Source organism: Odontesthes bonariensis, chromosome 5, assembly GCF_027942865.1.
Source record: "Odontesthes bonariensis isolate fOdoBon6 chromosome 5, fOdoBon6.hap1, whole genome shotgun sequence".
Classification (NCBI taxonomy): Eukaryota; Metazoa; Chordata; class Actinopteri; order Atheriniformes; family Atherinopsidae; genus Odontesthes; species Odontesthes bonariensis.
The window spans coordinates 30,993,351-31,017,724 of record NC_134510.1 but is presented as its reverse complement, the minus strand read 5'-3'; the positions used below and the strand labels follow the sequence as shown (position 1 = coordinate 31,017,724).

At 38.4% G+C, this 24,374-nt stretch overlaps 1 protein-coding gene across 1 annotated transcript; it reads right to left on the bottom strand.

Annotated features, from left to right (window-relative positions):
- Positions 1-465: 465 nt before the first annotated feature.
- drd2l (dopamine receptor D2 like) lies at positions 466-22,985 on the bottom strand. Its single transcript, XM_075466765.1, has 8 exons — positions 22,690-22,985; positions 12,177-12,575; positions 11,214-11,323; positions 7,146-7,282; positions 4,376-4,590; positions 3,752-3,835; positions 3,176-3,515; positions 466-1,006 (listed from the first exon to the last, which is right to left on the bottom strand). The coding sequence occupies exons 2-8, from the start codon at positions 12,546-12,548 to the stop codon at positions 810-812; spliced, it is 1,455 nt and encodes a 484-aa protein (XP_075322880.1). The 5' UTR covers positions 12,549-12,575; positions 22,690-22,985; the 3' UTR covers positions 466-809.
- Between the last annotated feature and the right edge of the window lie 1,389 nt (positions 22,986-24,374).

The following is a 24,374-nucleotide window of genomic DNA, read 5'->3' as shown; positions in this document are numbered from 1 at the left end:
AAATTCTTATTTACAACACTAAACTTTACATCAGTGCTCAAAGCAATAATCCTAGCTTGGCAGAAATTTAGCAGCCTGTCGGAAAAAAAAAAGGAAAATGGTGTTGGACATTGAGATAAAAGTGTTTTTTTTCTGTATTTTCTTGGACTGGCTTGTTTCTGGCCGACAAGATAGATGGACATGCAAGCAGATAACAAGTCACTGTTACAAGATGATGCAAAAGTCTGACAGTCGCAAGTGAAGTGTTTCAGCCAACTGGAAAAACAGTCACGTCTCAGTGAATCTCACATATGTGAGTCCTCGATGTCTCAGAGCCCCTGTTCTCACACATTCCCTTTGCAAGATATATTTACAGAACACAATGCACGTCTTCTCTTCTATATATATATATATATATATATATATATATATATATATATATATATATATATATATATATATATATATATATATATACATCCAGCTTGTTTGTGTTTCTTGTAGCTGCCTTCAACTTGTCACATACTCTCATTTTTGTTATCACTTAGTAGTTTCTTTTGTGCCCGCTGTCATTCTTTCCGTATACTACGTTGTCTTTGTTCAGTCTTGTCTGACCTGCTAGTTTCATTTTTCTTTTTGTAAATTCTCCTAAAAGCCTGAACATATTTTACCTATAAGTTATTCAGATTGTTTATTGCTACAGTCCCTTTTACTGTGTATCAAACTGGCTAAGAGTTCTTTACTCTCTTCTATACGTGTTCACAACTCAGATCCCAGTGTCAGGTCTTATTTATTCCTTTTGACAGCTGTTGGACTCTTGGTTCGCTGGCCTAGCAGTGCAGGATCTTGATGAAAGCTTTGCGAAATTCAATGTTGAAAGTGGTGTAGATGACAGGGTTGACGGCACTATTGAGGTATCCCAGCCAGGTGACAGCACTGTACAGTGAAGGCGAGATGCAGCAGCTCCTGCAGTGCGCCTTTAGCACGTGGGTCAGGAAGAAAGGCAGCCAGCAGATAATAAATACACCTTGGAAAGAGAAGAGACAAAAAAAACAGCCATGAGCAGTCGTTCTCTGCTGAAAATGGCTTGTTTATGGGTTCTGAGTAGCCAGAGGGATTTGAGCTGATAAAAAAAGGCTACAGTTACTCAAATAACCACTTAATCTGAACAGAGGATTAAGTTTGAGCGCACAGCATGTCAAACCTTGAAGTAGATGGGCGATAGCAACAGAAGGCCACTCTGTGGGCCAATGCTGTGAAGTCACAGTATGCATTGTCTCAACTATATTGTACAGTAAAACATTGTATACTCTGATAAATACAGATTTTTGCAGAAACATTCAGATGTGTGAGAATTTGGTAAAACAAAGAATTATTGATACAAGACAGAATATCATTGAAAACCATTGCTTTAATTTTGAGTAGTCTTGTAATGAATTGGAGAATCTTTCTTTGTGACTGAGGCACTTAATACTAACCCGCCATCATTTAAACAGCCTATATCATGCTCACTAACAAATTTAATACTTTATTTTTGGAATCTATTTTAACAGGTTTACATGCTTTAAAGGTCCTACTTAGGAAAATCACTGGATACTACACTAGAGCTGCAAAATCTCAGTCCAAAGCAAACTTGGGATCCAGTCATATAGTGTTTTTTTGCTTGTGAAGCAGCCCAAGAACTGTTTGAATTGTCTAAATATGAAGAAAAAGAGCTCCAATGCTTCGTTTATTATCTCCTTAAACACTGGAAACACTGGAGCATCCTCCTGAAAATATTCTTTCTGTCCCACAACTCCTTGCAGCCACAATGTTCAAAGCTTTCCTCAATGATTTTTTCATGCAGTCATACCAAGTGTGACTTGTGTGGATAAATATGAGGGTGAGTCCGTACAGCCTGCTACTGTAATATCTTACACTTTTGTCTTTCCTATATATATCAGAAAGGACAATAGATTGTAATTCCTTTCCACATACTTCACCATACCCCGGAGCCCTTTTCTATTTCTTGGAAAAAATCTAATGCAAAGTTGATTTGTTATCCTTCCCTTTGTGAAAATAATTTTAGTTTAAGCATGTAGTTGATTTTGTGGAAGAAAACCTGGAAGTTTTCTTGCTCTGCAATGCAGTGAAGAGGCCAACGTGCATGAGCGTCCACAGCCAGAGGGTCTCCCACAACAAATAATACTTTATCTTGGATTATGACACGCACAGAGGGAAGGTGACTGCACTCTCTGGGAAGAACATAACATTGTTACAGTGTTACAATAACACTTATTTGTTGCTGTTTATGTATTTGTGTGATAATGAACATTACTCCCGCACATGTTGCCATCTTCTGTCTGAAACACACTGAAAAACTCAGACTGTATAACTTCCTTTCATGTGGACCTCAGACTTTAAAACTTTGCACACGTTGTGGATTAGCACAACCTGAGTATCGTTCCTGATCATTCCTAGCTCTATGACCGTTATATGTCCATCTTATGAAGGCTACTTTCAGAAGAATAAAGCTACATGTCACATAGATAATGATCTCTGACTGGCTTCTTGATCAAGACAGTGAGTTTACCACACTCATGTGCCTACTTAGTCACCTGATCCCAGTCCAATATTTCACCTTTGGGACATGGTGGAACATGGTAGTACTGGCCATAAATCTGCAGCAAATGTGTGATGCTGTCATGTCAGTATGGACTAGTAGTCGAAGTCGATTTGTCCCCTGAAGAGTTATTGTTGTTCTAATGATGTTTTAGCTAAATGTAATTAACAATTGCTGGTGTCTAACACTACAAGTGCTTGTGTGGGTGTAAATATTCAACAATGGCAGCAAAAGCCTCCTGGAATCAAGAACAGGGCTGTGGAAATTTTAAAAACAAAATAGCAAACAAGATTAACAGCAAGACTAATCATCCACTAACTTTGGGGGATGAGTGATGATGATGATGTTGGCAAACGTCTTTTCCTTCAGCACATTTGCTGAAAGCAAATAAAAATGTTTTCAAAGTGTGAAACTGTTGCCTTGAGCTTATTTTAGTATGCATTGATATTTGTGTACACTAATTGATTTGTATACGTACACAGTGGCAGCTTTGTCCATACACCTCGAAAGGGTGAGACAGGCTACACGCTGCGTGTGTGTACATAATCCAAATGTGAACATCTTATCAATTAGCCTGTACTTCCCCCTGCTCACCAAGCACAATTGCAAGCATCTGCGTTGCCTTCCGCTCCTTCTGCTGGGACAGCCTCCCTCTCACCCTCTCCTTGGTTGTGCCCCATTTCTCTCTGCCTCCGCTGCGCTCCCTCCATCCCTCACGACTCCTCATGCCATCCTCTAGTGTTGGAGGGCGGGGTGTCAGAGCCGATCGTGTCACGGTAGAGGGAAGAACAGGGGCAGGTCCGACTGAGATGGACAGGGAGATCCGGGACGAGGTCTGGGGAGCAGGGGGAGGAGCCAGGCTCTGCTCAGTCTGTGGCAGGAACTGACCTGGCTCCACTTCGAGGGGGTGAACCACCGCCTCCTTCACTAGAGTCTGACACACAGAGAGGGAGGAAGGAGGCAAGCTTTTGGTGACAAACACAAGGTTTGGATGCTTAGAAAACACCAAGATGAAAGAAGAACAGTGGGGTGTTCATGAATATAGAAATGAGGATGATAACAAGATGCAAGCCAGGAATCACAGCATAGCCAGGAGGCTGCATAAGAAATATATAAAAGTGAAGAGGGAGCTTATGCATACTGAGCAATTACTTTGGTCATAATACTCACCACTTTCTTGCGTTGAGGGCCTGCAGTGGCTGGCCTCAGGATCAAGGTACACAACTTCACATCTTCCGGTTGTGTACACTTATTCTGAAAAGGATGGAAGCAGCTCACAGTAAAAAGGACATATTGCCAGAGAGGACTATAACAATGTTCAATAATAATTATTATTTATGGAGAATAAAATTACAATGGTTAAAATTGATTTATTCCTTCTTTTTTATCTATTTATTTGGAGCCCAAGCACAAAACATAAAGATCACTTAAATTTAGGTTGGGTTCCTTACTATAGATCTACCACAATATGTGCAAAAAAAGATTAATCTGAGATATCTAGAGTCAGCAATGTATTGATAAGATATTATACATATGTAACAAAATGGACTCAAATAATCCTTCTGTTTTTTTTTGGGGGGGTGCTCAGTGACAATTTCAGATCAATCGAAAGAAAAATGAGCAATTGGGGAGGCTTCAAGAGAATGATCAAATTTCGCTTACAGGAGCTGATTTAAAGATTTTGTGACTAAATGTATTTAGAGAAAAGCTTTTGGGTTTGTACGGTCTCATGAACGTGACGGTTTCTGAGAAATTTTTAGCAATAAAATGTACCCATCACACTATGAACTGTACCTTTCGGGGTCGACCCTCTCCAGTCTCAGTCCCACTCTGTGTTAGCAGGCCGTGTCTGCGTGGTGGAGCGGTTCGTCTGCCCCGCTTGCGCAGTACCACACAGATCTGGGCGTACACCAGTAATGTTACGATGAAAGGAACATAGAAGGAGGCCACAGACGAGTACACAACAAAGGCTGGGTCTGCAAAGCTGCATGTAGTTCCTTCCCGACTTGCTGATGAAAAGAACAGAGAGGAAAATACCACAAAATTTGCAGGAGATTTCTCTTGGGTTAATTGAAATTATTGTTTGACATTTTGAGGAATAGGCTTATTTATTATACTGATATGACAAAGATGAGAAGATTTTTGCCAATCTAATGACAAGGTGTAAAACATGAAGTCAGACACTAAGATATAAGATACTATACAATACTTATTTTATACATTATTTAATTTTTTTTTTTTTAAAACTGAAGCAGCAAACAAAAGAAACTGGGTCCAGATATAATAAGTTAACTATGAGCATGTAAACGGTTAGAAGAGTTACAAATCTGGACCAAAGTCCACACCAAAGGGAGTTTTTCTCTTCCAAGAAACACTGTTCCTGACTATATGAAACCCCTCATTTGCAGGTTTATCCTCTGTTACATAATTATATCACCATGAAATGTATTTTCAGATTTTCCTTATTTCTTCCCTCAGACAGGTTGCCTTAATTGGCTTCCAGTTCTTCTGCAATTAAGCCAAATTAAACCCCCACTGTTGTAAAGGGTTGACTGAACAGAAAATCCATAGAACAAACAAAAAACAAATAACTTACTGTACCTAAAAAAGAAAAACATGTAGACTCAAAAAAATCTCTCATTCATGTCTTACAATCCACTACAAGATTGTGGTGGTATTTTTTATTGTTTGCTTTTTTTCAACTAATGAAAAAAAGGCTAATGTACATATTTTACAGTCTGTCAAGAGATCACGATGGATATCCGTGCATACAGTCTGACAATGTGAAGATGTATAAAAACCTTACAAACTGTGTGGTGCGATCTATGAGCAACCCATAACTGTGGAGATATTTTTCACAGTCTAACTTACATGATTGAGTGTCCTGCTGTGTTTGGAGCGACAACTGAAGCTATTATGTAAGCTGTCACATTACTTTTTGTATTTGTCCTTATTCTCAAGTAGTTCCCTTTGAATTCAGTGCGAGTACTTTCAAAGCTTCAGTTCCACATCTCAGACGCCTCAATTAAATCAGAAGTTGGCTGCTGAGCTACCAGCACTCCTGCTGCTTTGTGAAGTAACAACCTCATCGAGGATTATCTGCGTTCAGTTGTTTCGAAAGACATAATGTGCTACTTCTTTGATGAGATCACATTTTCTAAATCTTACTTAAGGCTCTGCGTGTCATCAGATGCTGAAATTGGTTTACAATTCCATCAAAGGTTAATTATCAAATTGTAAGATAGATGCTCACAAGTATTGCAGAGGCTCAAGAAAGCGCATAAGAAACTGTGTAAGATGATCTGTCCGTCTGTGGACTCATTCACTATCAAACTTAAATACCGGCAAGTGAGGATCGGAAGAGAAACTGTCAGGTTGAAAAAAAAAAAAAAAATCAATTCACTAACTCGGTCTTAACAAGTCCCAAGATTCCAAATCTTCCATTTCCAATCCACACACTTGTCCAGAATATGCACCAGGGTAGAACAGATAATGTATCTCATGTAGGATCAAACAGCCCATAATGCTGAGGCTTAAGATATTTTTCTCATAGTGGCATCTACATTAGATGTTGGATCTACAAAAGTACTCCTTAATGAAGGTGAAACTGATGTCATATATTTGACTGTGTGGCTAGGAAGGAATTATGGGGACAATAATTATTAAAAGGTGGGGATATGGGTGTGATAGTGAAATACTAAGTATGGGGATCTGTACTGATGTTTACATTATTTTGTGACCAAAAAGCCAAAAAGCTAAATTGTCAGCGGTGTGTGTGGTTGCACTGGTTTGTCTCAGAGCATCATTACGAATGCAAGTACTTTTACACGAGCATAACATCGGCCGACACCTGCAACTGGAATAAATGTATCAAGTCAGATTGGTGCTACCAGCTGTACGTACAAGTAAGGTAGCTTTTAGATGTTGCATAAGTTTAGATTGAAATGCATTCATGGTAATTTAGTTCCTATGTCACATCTTCTGACCTTCACAATTAGATTTGCTAAAGCGGAATCTGTTTCGTTGTCATTAATATAGCACCTACAATCACTGTCTATAATAACCATAATCTCCATATATGTTTGTTGGAATCCATACTGGTTCAGGCAAATGTTATTATAGCACATACTGATTGTTTTTTTTAATCCTTTATTCACTCTGAATGTAATCCAGTTAAAGAAACACAGATTCAACTCAAAGCCTTTTAACTTGCTGCTGACTTGCCAAAGCAAACTAAATCGCTGCACCGGCTGCAAACTGTCCTCAGGAGTTGGACTTTGACAGGACATTTTTATCACAAGAAAGTTGGGCAGTCAGTCATGCCTCAGTAGTGGCACAACAGTAAATTTCCTTGAAGGATATGAGATGATTTCAACTCTGTGTGACATTGTAGGAATTGGACAACCCTCAAGTGTAAATTTCAAGGTTTCACCTATTTTCCAAGAATGCATGACTGAATTTCAGTGTGCTACTTTATAGACTCTACACTTCTGGATCGAGCAAACAACACCTTGGCTAATGGGTCAGCTGTAACATAAGAGAAAGCATCAAATTGTGCTGTTACCAGTATTGTTCAGTCCAAACAGTAAAGGGCAGGAGATGGCAAAGGAGAGGAACCACACCACAGAAATCATCACTGCCACCCTTCTCCTGGAGCTGTATCTGGTGTTATAGAGCAAAGGCATGGCCACCGCTGTGTATCTGCAACAACACATAAGCACAGATATATAAAACACAGATGTAACCTTAGCAAGCTTCTCACTCTTTTAATCCACATATCTGAAAACACATACCCATACAGAGTAAACATAATGTAATGCATCTTCGGTTGTTTATCCCACAGCCATGTTCTCACATATTTTAGAATATGTTTGACACAAATTCCCAGTTTCTCCTCAAACAGATAAAAGCTGTCACTCATTGTTTCACAGTCACAAGGACACAAAACACACAACTGTCAAAATCACTTGCAGTCGCTGCTGTAAATGCAGGTGTGAGCAGTCTCAAGTGAGCTGCTGAAATCTTGATGGTAGGAAGAAAGTCACGGACATAAAAAACCCATAGCTTTACTAAAGGAGAATCTGTCTTCGTTGCGTACTTCTGCAAAAGTCTCTTTGTCATTTCAGTTGTCATATCAGCTGCATACAACTGAGAGATGTCGAGCCTAAAGCATCTCGGTATCAACCGTATATGTGTGAGTTGTGAGGGAGTCACACAGGAATGATGGAGATATTGTGCAGGACAACAAATGCAGACCTTCCTTTGCTCCCCATTTAAAAGATTTATCTTGATAATTATTCTATTTACTTTTAACCACATCTAAAGGACATTGACTATATTGACATTTAAATGACCTTGTTGAGAATCTTCTGCAACCCTTCACCAAAAAATAGATTTCCTTTTTGTAGTGATTTAACTAGGTATTTTTCTGCAGCTGCTTTTTTATGGAATTTTCTGCCTTTATATTTGTATTCTCAATGCATTTGTGTTGAATTGTAGTTGATGTTGTGTTTGTAAGTGAATAGTAGCTTGATCAGATTCAGGTCAGGCAATAGAGTCCTTAAAGAATATTCTACTTCATGAAACTGTTGTTTGAGCGTTATTGACCATTTTTACTCTGAGGGCCACAATGAACTTTGCTGCATTCAGCTGAATCTGAGTAAACAGTAGATCTCTTTACACCGCAGAATCTTGGCCTCTTCTTTCTATCATCCCATGATCTATTACCACTGGTGACCCAGTGACATTGGAAGCTAAGCATGCCTACGTCATCATACTTCTCTGTGTGTTTTACACTTGTCTGGTCTGAAGTACAGCTGATGGTTTCAAGGCTTCTTTTCTATTGTTCTCACCTTGTATTTATATTCTAAAGAATATTGAAAGGTTTGAACCTTGTGATGAATCCTTGTGAAGTGAACTCCTGGTACATGCCTCAGGCACGCTCAGGACGGGAGATTGGACTGAAGACAAGTTTCGGTGCAATCGGTTGGTTTTGAATTGGCTCTATATGAATGAATTGAATTCCAATTGGCTTGAATTGGACTTTATTATTTAACGGCCTTGAGATGAAATTTGTTGTATTTGGCGCTATATAAATAAAAATGAATTGAATTTAATTGAATTGGTAGACTTGAATAACAATATGCCATTTTCCTGTTCTTAACTTGGTCGGGTGTTTTTAAGGGGTTTTACCTATCATAAAAATGATCCTGAAATCATCCAGCACTCTATCTTCTATGGACAATGAGGCCTTTGTATTTTTACCAACCTGACAAATGTATTGTTTTTAGAATTGCTCAATATATAGCCTCAACAAATCGATAAAGACTCAGTCATAGGTTATTGCACCAAATTGCACAGTTCTAGCTAGAGTGGCCTCAATGTGTCTCTTTTTTTAGACGAATTAGGACACAGCTGCAGACGACCTTCCCCCTGGACCCATGAAGGGGGCAATGAGGGGGAGGACAAAATGTTCCAACATGGTCTCCTTGTTCTGTGTTCTCCAAAAAAATTAAATGAACACTAATGACCATAAAGCACAGCAAGGACACTTAGAGACCTTTTTTCCTGCTGGTAACAGCTCAGCTCAGCTCAGTGACAGGTGGATCATGGATACAGCTTAAAAGTTTTTTTTACTGGAAGGTTTTTTTCTTTTGTTTCTTTTTTTGGGCCCATGGAGTTTTCAGAGTACGAGAAATAGCTGGAAATGTTTTGCCCTTTAGTTTCTTTCTGGAGGCCTGGAGGTTCATTATCATGATTTTCATTTGATCCCATAGACCCTTTTTACTGGGGCACATTAAACAAGTCATGTTTTACTAATTCACAAGATCAAACAATGTAGTTTCATTTAACATACATGCCGAGGTAAGCTCTTAGCTGCTGAGTCTCTACAGCCTCACATATAGTGACACAGTGTACCAGCTGCAGTGTGCACATTGTTAATGCATAATGGTGGCGTGCATGCAGCAGGCCAGTGTGAAGATCAGATGGTTCTCCTCCCAAATGTGACCACATGGGGCGTTTGCTCATGCAGACCATTAAGACCTTCATTTACATTAGAATAATAAGCAGCCTATAGCGGTTGTGAGAGCAATTCCATGTGAGTTGTAAAAATGATGTAAAATAATATATTTTAGCCCTAACCATGGTAGTTTTATAACCAAGACCAAGTAGTGTTCATTTCAAACCATAACTAATAAGTGTTATTGCCTCAACCTAACCAGAACGTGACAAAACGGTTGTGTTATTAAGTCAACATAAGTCAGAAGTGAAAAAGAAACAGTGGTCATATTTGAAAGCGCTGCACATAAAAAAGTTTCCCTTCTGCCGCTTGTATGGTCGATACTTTATGATTTTTTGATTGGACACATTGTACATTTCAAGGGAGTTTTTTTTGTCAAAATACAATTCAAAGTGTGTCGGTGCACGCTGTGCATATTGGAACATATAGGACTGTAATAGAGAGACAAAATTCATATGCAGTTTGTGTTAGAGCATTTTAGATTGAAGCATGATAACATTACACAATGACTGAAGACAACAGCAACAGCTGAGCTCAGAGATAATGGTGATGGATGGTTAATGTTGTCTCTCCGGCTCTCCCTTGTCTAACTTCCTTTGCTGCTTTAATTGTCCTGATTTCACTAATGTACTTTATTATTCTAATCAGTTTTTAAAATGTATTTTTTTTATATATATATTTATAGATGTGGGCTTTATCATATATTTAGTATTAAAACAAACACTCTTGGGGAATTTTTGTTTTTAGATGGACAAACAAGTTTTAAACCACCAAGTTCAGGTGAAAGTGGTCAAAGTAATGCTACCTGACAGCATTTCTTTCAACAAGGTTATATTTCATTAGAATAGTAATAAAAATAAATATTGATCAATTCATACCTTATATTAGACTTTGAATTTTGTTTGTTTTTTTAGGATAGAGAGGAGACAGGAAGGGAGTAAGAGGAACAAGGTCAGCATGTGGACAGAAAAATAGATGTAATGTAAGATTACATTGTATTGCATATCTTATACAAACAGCAAGGCTTATGAATAAAACAATAAAACAGTTTGATTGATGGGGAGCCTGTGCCACAATAGAGCTCTATGCCTAGCAACGCACCTACACTCATCAATTGAGCCATTATATCCAATTATTAGTTTCTGACTCTTTATAAGTAGGAACACCTTCTCAGCTATTAAAAATCACATGTTGGCTACATTACCTGAGCTGCTTTTGATGTTATAATCAGTGTAATAATGTTTTGCTTCTCTTTAATGAGTGACTTCCAAAGCATTTTGTACCTCCCCCGAGAAAGCCCACCTTTTACTTTGAAAACCTCTGATCTATCCCAACCTACACATATCAAGCTTAAGGTTAGGGTAGAGACTTAAGAATCACATATCGATTTACTGTCATCCTCGTTATTTGGTCTTTGAAAGCAGTGAAATTGTTATGAAACATCTTCTTCACTTGCTGAAAGGCTATTCTGGAGATAATGATAAATGGCAAAAACTGGAATAAAGAGGATTAAAGGTTTAGGGTGAAGTATAATAAATAAAAGGAGACACACCAATAAAAGAGATAAAACTCCAGCAATCACAATAAAGTGAGGGTAAAGAGTAAATCCACCTGTCAATGCTGATAGCACAGAGATTAAGGATGCTGGCGGTGCACATCATGACGTCCAGGGTGAGCAGGATGTCACAGTGGATCAGACTGAAGCGCCACTCTCCAACCACCTTCAACAAAACAAACACAATCTCAAGTTATGGCGCACACACTTCCTTTCTAACATCTCATGGCTTAAACTTTTGCTCCTTTTGTGTAGTTTGGCCAATTTATATTCGAACTCTGGTGCAAACGGATCAATACAACTAAGGCAAATACAAGCCTCCTTTGCTTAGTCTTAGTATTCAGTTCTGCTTTTTATTAGAAGGAGGCCATCATGATTTTCTTTTGACATTACGCAAAAGGGATTTTAACTATCAAAAGATAATGGCGTTTACACAAAAAATCATGAATGCAGAATGTGTTTTGCAGACTGAAATTAATTCCTCGGTGCCATGGAGACATTTTCCATAATTGTAGGTCATCTCATTATTGATCTGATTTTTTTGTGTATTTATTCAACCGAGTAAGTCATTTAGTTTTGCTTTAGCAGTTCATAAATTAAACAATCACTTTTAATTGGCACTAAATCATCTGTCCCATCTTCCCAAAGCTGAGGATTTGCATGTTTCTTTTGTCAGAAGACAATCTGAACTATATATCTTTTGGTTTTGTACTTCCAGTTAGACAAAATAAGCTGATGGAAAGCTACCTTGATCTTTGAAACTATGAAACTCTCTGAATTATGAAAATGAAACTTCTGCTGTTTTCTGACAAAAAATTCTGAAGAATATTTGATCTGGTTTGTTTGATGATATTTGTTCGTTTTGAATCCACTGCAGTGGATAGTATCATAAACTTTTAAACTTTTAGAGAAACAGCCACTTTTAGTGTCTTTGCATCTGAAGAAGTGTTTTCCACTTTTTCTGCTTATGAACAGAAAATAATCACAATGCTGATGCCTCAAAACACCATAACACACACCTCCAGGTAGACGCCCCAGGGCATGACCAGTGTTGCCAGCAGCAGGTCGGAGACAGCCAGGGAGACTATGAGGTAGTTGGTGGTGGTCTGCAAAGCACGCTCCCGAGAAACCGCCACGCAGACCAGCACGTTGCCGAAAATAACGCAGAAAATCAGGAGGACTAAAAGCACGGCGTAGAAGTTGTACGGAGGAGAGGAGGTGGATGCAGCGCTGGTGCAGTTGGAGGATGTCAGAAGGGAGGAGGAGGAGGTGGGGATGGATATGAGGGAATATGAGGGTGCATGGGTGATGAAAGCAGAGACATTTTTCTCAAGGGAGGAGAGAAGGAAGGAGGGAGAGGAGGTCTCGTCCGACTCATTTAGGAAAGTCATGTTCTCGCTCCTGTGACCATGGTCAGGCTGAAAATTGATGACACAAAGAGAGGAAGAGAAAAATAATTACCAAGAGGCCCCATACGAACCAGTGAGCACACAAGTCAGCCTTTCTCAATAGATCCAACAAAGGCTGGCCTCTTCCTCTGATAACGGAGGGAAATAAAAGAAAAAAGGTTATTGTCCAACCAGAGTTGGAGCTGTCTTTTTTCTAATCTCAGAGAGACAACTTGACAGGAAGCCATCCAAAGGACATGGATACCAACAATACCACACTTGTGCAACTGGTTCACATTTTAGGTCACCTAATTTTGTCTGAACAGACTGAACAGAGATTAAACATTTATAAGATGTGGGTTCTTTTTGGCCACTGGTGCCAAGAAAAGTAACTGGAGGAAAGAAACTCAATTTCATGGAGGGAAAACCTCATCACAGATTTTGAACAGAAAAAAAGGCAATTTAGCTGGTAAAGCTAAAATTAATTAAAACAGGCACGTCCTGATAAGGTTGGTCTCATGCAGAGATTAATTCCCTCTATTATGTTTCTATTAGTTGCTTGGATTTTACTCACTCCTTTTGAATGTGGATTGGGGAAGCTGAGCAAAAAACCACAGACCACCAAGCCACAGCTGCGCCAACAGTTCTGCCCTCCAATGATATATTTCTAATTTCATACTATGCCAAAGGTATGAAGGCCGTTCAAACACCACCCTGTATCAATATAGAGCCCTGCTGCTATAATGCATGCAGAATGTGCTTTTGAATTATCTTGCAAACAATGAGAAAAAGTTTTTGTATTTTTTTTGAACAACAGAGCCAACTGGATTTGAAATAAAAAATTTGTTTTAATTCCATTTCTGTTGGACATTAAAACATTTGCTTAACGCTTGGTAAGTTTGGCACACTTGAAACAATTAATTATGAGCTGTTTCACAAGCAACATTTTGCCCAATCAGAGGAGACTGGGGCTTTTTGGAAAGAGGCCTTTAGAGACAGAACATGACAACAGGTGCTGCAGCAGTGTACAGTATGAGAAAAATAATTGGTTTTCAACATTTGATAATGTAAACCTATTCTAGTCTTGTTCAATGGGCATAATATGATAATGACATATATAATGTTTTAGTTTTTTTTTTATCACTTTTGTGCTTATGTAAACAAATCATGTCCACACACAATGGTTTTGGAAGTTTACCTCAGCTGCTGTAGTGATTTCCAATTCAAAAGTATTTTCAATGCAATATTGCCCAAAGGGCCTGTAGAGTATGGTCATTCAGTACCAGGGGTGAACAATCAGGACCCCAGAGAGGGCAAATTTGACTCTAAAACTTATTTTCTAAAAACATTTCTGAATAAACAATCCCCCTGAAGTGGTTCTTTTAGTTTGTGTAAGGATGTGAAGGGTTTATTGAAAAAAGCAATTTTGTTATCCTGTCAGAAAATTTAAAGCTCTCTGCAGGTGGACAGTGGGAATGTGTTCAGCTTTGTGCAATACACAGTCATTTAATCAGGGATCTAATAGACATGACATTTGAATTGACTAATCATAACTTTACCTTAAATTTGTGAGCTCTGTAATCAAAAAATGTGCAAGTTCCAACTGCTGTGGAACCACATATACCAAAAATACCTGAAGCCGTTTCAGTGTACTGGAGAACGGCTCTAAAGGACAGAAGATTTGTCAGCTAGCCAGTTGCTCAAACAGTGTGGAGGACATCATCCCCAGTTTATCAGCCATAAAGTTCTTAAAATGAACCTTTAATGCAAAGTTAGGCTTATCCGACCCACACAGAAGCTGACTTTGGTGGAGAAAACGTAGGTTTTTGTGCAGTATTTCAACTCCACTAGCTCTGCATGGTACCGCTGAATGACAGGATCAACTAAAGCATTTAAGAAATTGATCAAAGTCAACCCATTGCTGTCAGTTTTTAAGTAATGCCGGTAAGTAATTAAGAGCTTTGTGGTCCACCATACAGACTGCTGTAATTCTGACTCTGAATATTTTATACCTTGTAACTTTTAGGAAAACAGTCATGATGCTTAATCAGTGATTAACCAAGTCCATCATGCACTTTTAACTGAAATCCTCATAATAACTGTTTGAGGTAATCTCTGTTAAATTTCCTGGACAATCTTATCACAATCAGGTCCCACAAGATAAGTATGTACTGGGTTTAGGTAAAGGAATGCAAAGAAGAAACTGAGGGGATTGAAGGAGAGATCATTAAACAGGAAAAGGTTCATTCAAGAATCCATTATCAATAATACACAGGCAAAGCTGAAACATGATGAGGAATGATACATGAGAACTTTGCCCCACTTTTCTTCTCACTTTATGAATAATAATAATAATAATAATAATAATAATAATAATAATAATAATAATAATAAAAATAGGGATAGGTCCTGAAATGATGGTTACTTAGTTGTCTGGCATCCTGCAACACATCTTTAAACCAAGTCTGCTGCAGGGGATCATACTGGTGCTTTGGAAAGTATTCTGTTTAATTTGGGTACCAGAAAGAAGCCACCCCAGCTGGCCTTGTTTTAGATCAGTGGCTCTCACGTCACATGTTACAAAGGTTCCGGAGAGACTGTTTCTTGATACTTTGACATACAGACTGGGAGGGTTGGTGATTAAACCAGAAACCCTCTGATTGAGAGGCAACTGCTCCACCTCCTGAGCTACAATACAGCCAATCAACCCGAAACATCTATCTATCCATCTACTCTGATACATTCAAAGATGATGACATATATCCGTATGCAAAAAGAGGCATGAAATATTTATCACCAACAAGAAGTTGAAACAGTCCACTAACCTACAGAAACTCTACATGAACTCTCCCGTGAGTCCAGAGGTCATGGACTAATTCAGAGCCTCATATAGTCATACAGTCATACAAAGCTGAAACACATCTACCCTGTTTTTTATGATGCTGACCAGCGAATTGCAATGATAATCTACACTTTCCAATATGACTTTAGCTTAACAAATCAACATGCTCTCCCAGCAGTTGACCTCGCACAAGTGGCTACAGCACCAAAAAAATACAATCTTCTATAAGCTTTGTTCGTCAAAACTTTCCTCCTGCCACATTTTTATACTTGAACTAAACCCTGAAAATTTCACTTCAATTTCCTCCATAAATGAGTTCAAAGACATCAAAGAGTGCAATGCCTCAAAGACAGTCAACCAGATCAGGAAAAAGCTGGTAGCTGGTAGCAGTGTGATGCTCCCGTAAAGCTGTGGCAGTCAGTAATAATCAAAGGAGAGGATGTGGTCTTCAAACAATACTGGCTCAAACTAGAGCAGCTCTATCTGAAACTCAAACATCTATTTGCAATTTAGAAGACCAGGATAACTTTGAATGTCCTATTAATGTTCCATTACTAATGATGAACACAACATAAACATTTTCCAAAAAAAAAAAACAGATTAACAAACAATCTCCTCACTGTTGTGTGAACAGAGGTATCTTTTCTTGCATCACAAGTGGAGCCAAATGCTAGACAAATACTAAAAAGCTCAAAGGCTGAGGAAGTAGAACAATGTTGGACCACCAGCTGTGTTTTGTTTTGTTTGTTGCCGAGAGAGGCAACACATTTAGATGCCAGTGAGATCAAGGTTTAATGTGCCGCATTGCAGCTGCGACTGGAACTGTGTCACTGTCGAAACTATGACCTTAGTCCCAAAATCTGAGGTAATATGTGAGGAGTGAACGGATGGATTAGAAAGAGAAAATGGCAAATCTATTTAACAGAACGAGTCAAGTCATGTTCCTCTCTGTGAATTATAGTCGCTCTCACATGCAGTCAGCATCTTCTCTGCTTTCATCTGTCAAATCTGGCTTTTTAATTTCACGACTGTGATCTTTTAGAATTTTGTTTCAAACAAAAATGTAATTTACCTATTGTCACTTTACTTGTTTGATCTTCACTTTGTAGAATGATGTATGGCCCATTGTCGAGCTTGAAAGATTGTGATGAAAAGTGCAACTGAGAATGGATTTTCAGGCAAATCAGTTTCTATGTTACTCAGTCTCTTCAGAAGAAATTACATATATTACAATTTCGAAGCCAAAGTCATGTTTCCATGGCAATTAAGAGATGATAAAACATATGAGCAGAGCTGTGTCCTTGTACGTAGGCCGTTTAAAATGGATATCTCTTTTTAAGTTAATTTTTTGTATGCTTCTCAATTATTTTGTCAGGACGTACATTTGAGTCGGTTTTCAATGTGCCATAAAATACAAAAAAGAATGAAAACGTAACATCTGTAATTCGCCTTTGACACGACACATTAACGTTGAGCTCCAATGGCAACACTCTAAAAAACGCTTCTGATCCCACCTGATGCGGAACATTTCAGAAACGGCGCACCTTTGCACTCCAAAGTACACACCTGGACCTGGATGCTCAAAGGATGTATGTCAAAGGAAAAACACGTGAATACGTTTTCTATCACACAAACTGCTAATTAGAAAGGAATTGAGAATGTACATGCTTCACACATTCCTCACACATGTGTTTGGACCAATTTACACCGCACATATAATGGTAACAAACAAACAAAAAAAGGGTTGACCTAATTTAACAAGAAACATTATCACAGAGCTCAGTATGGTAGGGATTTCCACTATTTTTCTCTTATAGTCAATTCTTAAAATATACTTGTACTTAACTGAAGATTAGGTTTGTGCATAACCGTATAGTTTCACAATGAAAGAGATCCATACATACCCAGGGCTTTATAAATCTGGCACATTTCTGCCTTTTTTGGTACTCTCAGTTCATTAACTTACACACAATTTTCCGCTATTTTCAATGGTCTATTTTCAAAGGTCTATTTTCAGACAAAGTCATTTTTTTAGTCTCTCCAGACTTCCATATTATATGCCACAGCACTACATCCGAATAAACAATGGAACCTTGCCAGAAATCAAACAGTTTAAGGATTTAAAACATGATTAAAAAGAGGTTAGGCAGCTAAATCTTTCATTGTCTTTTAAAGAGTTGATTGACCTAAATTTCTATTTATTTTCTGACAGCAAAGACAGAACATTCCATTTTAGGGAAATATATGGGTAGCCTACATCGTCGTAAATAGAGTGTTTTACATAACTCTGGAATTAACCCATTTTGATGTCTAAGCATGAGGATTGAACATAATAAAATAAAAGATGTTAGCAATGAAACTATTTATGCATCTTAACAGATTATTAGGTTGATAATATACAATTATATTGAAAGTTATCTTTGATTATATCAGCAACTCAAACCAGTTTGCATCTTAAGATCATAAAATCCTTTCCATAACTTAAACGAGGAACTTAAAAAAACAGCTTTAAATTTCTACACTCCATATTTATTGCCATTCAAACATCTGACTGGGTATGTGACAGTGTTTCGGCTAAGTTTAGCTCTTGCTCTATTTCCTGCCATATAACACAATAGGCTGTTTTTTTTTAACCAGTCTAATTCCTTTCAGAACTGATTGCAATGAATCTTGCTGACACCAACTCATTGTCACAAAAGCAAAGCTGCATAATTGTGTACTCAATTTAAGCATGAATGCACAAGTATAGAAGCCAGATTCTCTGAGGTCATTTTCATCTGAGTTTCTGACATCAGATTTTATGAGGTTTTACAGTATATGCTTTGCTGGAAATTGAAGCTTTATTTTCCCTCTTTTTTTGTCTCTACGACTTATTCTCAAACACTTCAACCTTGACAGCTGTAACTGTAACAAAATAACATTTTGTGATGAAATTAAACAGTGGCATGCAAAAGTTTGGGCACCTGATCAAAAATGATATTACTACAACTAGCTAACCAGGTGAAAGATTACCCTTTTCAAAACCATACATAGTAAAACATTCAGCTTGTACCTCTTGATGCAGTCCATTCTGGATTGTGAAATGTCTTAACGATTATTATTTTGTTGTAAAAGCCATCATCTCTTCATATCAGCGCTCTTTACATGAAGTTCTGCATTCTTTTTCTCCAAACATACCTTTGCTCATTAATGCATAATACTTACATTTCCTTCTCTATCCTGGCAGTCAGGAGGATCAACTCCCTCCCTGCTCTGCCTTTCTAACCTCATCCTAGAACACTCGTCTGAAACAATGACAAATTCAACACCGTACTCATTAAGAACTGTTTTTTGCACTCATCTCTGTACAAAACTGAATATTATTTGCACTACTGTAACACTTACACTTCTCCAAATCCACTGCATACCATAATTTTAGTCGTAGAATACAACAAGGACCTGTACATTTACTGCACGTATATATTTGCACATAAACATATTTATTTTATTTTATTTTACTTACTTCTGCATATGCCACTTTACTCTGATGTCAATATCAGAGACTTTGTATGTACATATATCCACATTGTGCTGTCACTCTGATTACCGGTTACCATAGTTCATTTCTGCCTTGTATTAAGTGTTAATTTAAGTTAAATGCAACCGCTACGCTGAACTATTGAGTTTGAGTAATTTCAAGCCTGTATATGTCCTGTACGTATACAGATCTGACAATAAAGCAGACTTTGACTTTGACTGATAACTTCTTTGTTGTGTCTTCTATGTTCATCTGCAAACCTCTGAAACAGAATTTTTAGGTGAAGACATACAAAATGTTTTCCTCTGATGACTCTTCCATGAAGGTCACACTGATGCAGGTGTAGCTGCACAGTGAAACAGTGCCCTACCACTACACTACTTTCAGTTAGGCAAGCAGTTCACTCTAAGAAATTTCTCTTTTTTTCAGATCTCAGCTTGACCTCCACCATTCCTGTTGATGGTCATTGCTTACTTGTGTACATGTCTCTTCATGGTCAAGCGCCAAAGTACATCTCTGACATGTTAGAGCCATATGAACCAACTGGGACCCTGAGAACCTCAGGGAGGAGTCTCCTGCTGGTGCCCAGAGTCAGGACTAAACAAGGTGAGGCTGCGTTTCAGTCTTCCAGAAGATGTGAGACAGGCCTCATCTCTGCCCACATTCAAATCCAGGCTGAAAACAGTTCTATTTTGCTGTGCATATGAACACTGAATGTATTTTATCGGCACTCTTCGCTTATAATTAATTAATTAATGATTATTTTTTATGTTTTATGGAACGATTTTATTTGACTTCTTGTGATTTTATGTCGTTGTAAAGCACTTGGAATTGCCTTGTGTACGAGTTGTGCTCTAGAAATAAACTTGCCTTGCCTACTTCAATCGCAAAGTAATGACACAGTTATCTGAAAACACATTCTTATCTTCTTTTAACCTTCTCCTGCTTTGGATGGGCATCTGTTATTATAGTAGAGGATGACTACAGATGTGCACATTTTTTAAAGTTATACGATAGTTTTTATACACCTCTGATATTTACATTTCAAATTAGCTCATTAAGATTTGGGACCTTCAGAAAAGTTGGCAGAGAACTTGAATCTCTTGAGGTGCCTACACTACACATCTAGATTTTCTTTTCACTTAAAGCTTTCTTTTCTTTTCTTCCGCAGCACTTACACAAATGCCTGATTCCTCAATGCTCTTGTTATGTGACCATTTCTTGTTTACCAATGCAGTTTACAGAATTGAAAGTGGTTACTTTTTTTCCATTTAACATCCATCCATCCATTTTCTATACCCGCTTAATTCAAATTAGGTTCACAGGGGGGGCTGGAGCCTATCCCAGCTGTCATTGGGCGAGAGGCAGGGTACACCCTGGAGTGCATGTTCACACTCACACTCACACTCACTCCTAGGGACAATTTAGAGTCACCAATTAACCTAACCTAACCTTTTTGGACGGTGGGAGGATTCGAACCTGGAACCCTCTTGCTGCAAGGCGCCGGTGATGGCGACGGTGCAGCCCTTTTTCCATTTAACAGTTTTTTTTTTTAAATATTGTACATTCTGTCCTCACACACAGTTTAAGATGTGAAACTGCAGCTCTGGATCCTGGAGTGACTTCTGTATGCTTTTATGCAATATTCTTTATTTCAAAGTGATACAAATAAGTTCAACCATTCAGCCGGTAAATTGCACAATTTGCTTTTTAGACCCATACTATCTACAAAAACTAATATCTGGTTTGATCTTGATATCATGTTTAAGACTATTTTTCCCCCTGAAATTTAAAGATGCCTAATTTCCACCACAATAGTCAAGACTTTAATTCCTTGCTGGGCTAAGTAATTACATTTCTTTTGAACTGACTCCTCGTTTCTTCATCCCAGTGCTGTCTGCTGCCCTTTTCAATTCAACTCTGCCTTCAGTAGCATCCACCAGCCTGTTCTCTTATCACCCTATCCTCCATGTGAAATCCCGCTTCTCGTCCTCTGTTGCTCTGCTCCTCTCTAGATGCACTTGACAGGTCTATTACATTCTCACCCTAGTCTGCCCCCCAACCCTACAGGAACAAAAGAAAACGTACAACAGATAAAAAAAAGAAGGAGAAGTTTTCAAAAATACTCTCCTTCATTTTCCCCCTCAGCGAAGGCAACGAGCTGCCCTGCAATAAATCTTTTCTTTGACTGAGAGGCAGGAATAAGTCTCAGCCAGCGGGAACGATGTGGATGTTCAGCTGCAGCATAATCAGCTCTCTGCTGAGATCAAGGCCAAAAATACTGATTGTCAAAACTACACTTTGACCGTCAACTCCTCCCAGGACTTCTTGTGCAACTTTTTTTGTTTTTAATGAGTAGCTCCTGACTTTTGAAAACAAGTGCAATTACAAGACGGGGCACTGAGTCATAAGATGCTGGGGGTATTTCTGCTTATATGAGGAATTAATCATGCAAGGAAAGACAGCAGATATCTTCTTGTAGGAACTCATTTCTCCTTTATGTATGAAGCTCAAAAAACAGCAGTCAATCAGTAAAACTGCCTTATTTTCCTTACACTGCTATGAATACACAATGCACATCCCCTGCACATCCCCTTGGGAGTGCACTCTAAGTCATTCAATAAAGGTTCAATAAGTAATCTGCCAAAGACAGGTGTGCAGAGGACAAAATCAGCTCAACAACATGAAATGAATACTTTCTTTGAGAGTAGCTTGAAGAAATAAAATATCTCACTTCTGATTGTAAATTCCAATAAATTGATCACCAAGCAAGCGGGATCTCTATCCCTTTAAAACTGAGTCACACAAGGGGGTCTCAACCCTGAGGCAATGCTCCACACCAGCCTTAACCATCTATTATTCAGGGAGTGATTTAGCATATTCTCCATATTTCATTCCAAATGAAACACAGTTGCTGTATTTGGGAGTCACTGCCATGTAACATACCTGCTGAGCCCAGATTTAAAAATGGACCAAACACAAAAATCCCACTTCAGCAGCAGGAGACAAAAAGAAGTGTGGAACGATAACACACTGAAAACAGCAAAGCTCCCTGTGAATTCCATTAAGAGAGAAAAAAAAGAATAATTTGCCACAAGGCACAGATGGTACGCACACTTGGGGTGTCAATACAACAAGTTTACCTGCCATTAACAAACCTAACCATATGTCCCACAGTCAAAAACAATTACCCTTTTAAATCAGACCTTTCAGTCTGTTCAGGGAATTGCACTATGATTCAAACAGTGTCCTTTACCTGAACCACATTATTAAGAGAACCACCTTGGTAAACATGCCAGCACTTTGGAGCATGTTCGCCACCTGAGGGTGAGAGCCACAACATGAGAGCCACATAAATCAAAAAATCAAAATAGAAAAAAAAAAAAGAATAATTTAATTTCAGGTTTCATTATCACAAGGCCTGAGAGCATAAGAATGTTATGTGCATTCCTCTTACATACATACACACATACAACACACAGGTATATATATATATGTGTGTGTGTGTGTGTGTATGTATATAACATTGTTATGTGCATTCCTCATACATACATACATACATACATACATACATACATACATACATATATATATATATATATAGGAATATTTATTACTTAGGATGGATAAATAGACTTAACTGAAATATTAAGAAAAAAAGAGAGCAGCGACTTCCTTAACGAAATGAATACATGCTGTCAGTCTTATTTATTAAGTTTACCATTTTTTTTCTTACATATATGGTAAAAGTCGTTCTTTCAATGGCTCTTCAAAGCGTAACTTACCGCCTTCGGCAGCTCACGTTCAGATCCGCTCTCCTCTCACTAACACCGAGCGAAAAGCTGGCTGAAATGATGCAGCATCCCGTGTGAGGTTGCGGCTGACCCTCCCACATTTACCCGGGTCAGCCGGTAAAAACAGTGATCGCGCGCCTGATGATGATGCCCCCCTTCCTCAGCCTCAGCTGTGCTGCAGGTGGGTCAGCGCGACGGGAGTGTGACCGAGGATGGAGACAGCTGGCAGACAGACGGAGGAGAGGGACGGAGAGGAGCGAAAAGAGGTACCGATGCTGAGACTTTAGGTTGTGGATGTTTCTTGTTAAAAAAAAATAAAAAATAGGACGAGATGCTGGAGTTGGAGACACACAGTTGGTTGAAGTAAATAGTAGGGGGCGGGGCCAAATGTGGTTCAGTTAATGTTTTAAGTAATTTCACATTTTGTGTTTGCATGTTTGCTGTCTGTTTATAGGTGAGATAAGGAGACCAAAGCCTGAATTTCTTATTTAACTCGCGCACAGACTGCAAACAACTGGGAGCAGTAACTTCCTGAGAGATGCAGCCTATAGCCTACAGCAAAGTAAAAGTAATGAGCAGGTCGAGTCTACAGCTGATGTTTACAGTGTTAACAGAGTGGAGTGGGACCCATTTCAGCCAGGAGCTTCATTTCCAAGTCCAGCGCACTTCTATCTGATTTGGAGGAAATTTGATACATTAAACAACACTTCAGTTATTGGGAAGCCTTCAGTTTAAATCTCTACTAAATCACTCAAGTCTAAACAGGCAGCTGGTTTCTGCAGCTTTGTTTATTACCGGTTCAGTAGTCCTCTAAGTTCTCTCTGAGGCAGTGAGTTATTGGCTTAAAATGGTAAACCAAATTAGTTTTTAAATGATATATCAAAGCTGCAGTGCAACACATTAATTTTAGCAACGTGAAATAAATCTGATTGTGCTAGACCTTATTCTGATAGACCTCTGCTGTGCAAATAGCATAATAGGCCTCTGAGCTTTTAGATTTAATGCAGAACCCATAAGCACCTAAACATTTTTGCATTTTGTCATGGAGGGCCATTTGAGATCAGGTCGACACCATTACAATGTTTCCTTTATCCAAACAACATACCCAACATTTTTGAGGTGAACCAGCAAATTTGCACATTTAATAATATCATCGTTATCATTATTTTCATAGCATTTAACCTCGACTTCTTTGTTTCGGTTAAAACAAAGAACCACATAAAATCTTATCAGCTCTTTATACATCTTTGAAAAATAACCAAAAAAAACATTCAATTTTCAATCTAGAATATGAGTTTGAAATGTCCCTCGCTTTGTTTTCCTTCTATACGCATAAATGTATTCATGCTCATGACATGGGAAACCAAATACAAAAATTTGACTTACAAAGTTATGAATATCACATAAGGGGTGCTTTCGTAGGAACTATGTTGTCAGCACAGTAAACACAAACCCCTTTGACAAACACTTTCAAATTGCTTTGAAGAAAAATATGATTAGAAAAAAATAACTCCGCTGTCAACTCAGCTGTCTATCCTTTTATGGAACATCCAAGTGCATCCCATAGTCTTCGCCTCCAGACACGCAGTTGTCATGACAACAGGATAGGATTTATTTAGTCAAACTGTTTCGAAGGTATATTTTTAACTTTTGGCAATCAGTAAGGCAAATGCTTT

Coding starts and splice junctions, on each gene's coding strand:
- drd2l (XM_075466765.1), bottom strand. CDS start 12,548: ATGACTTTCCTAAATGAGTCGGACGAGACCTCCTCTCCCTCCTTCCTT. Junction 11,324..12,176: donor CCTGGGGCGTCTACCTGGAG/GTGTGTGTTATG, acceptor GTTTTGTTGAAG/GTGGTTGGAGAGTGGCGCTT. Junction 4,591..7,145: donor GTTTGGACTGAACAATACTG/GTAACAGCACAA, acceptor TCTTTTCATCAG/CAAGTCGGGAAGGAACTACA.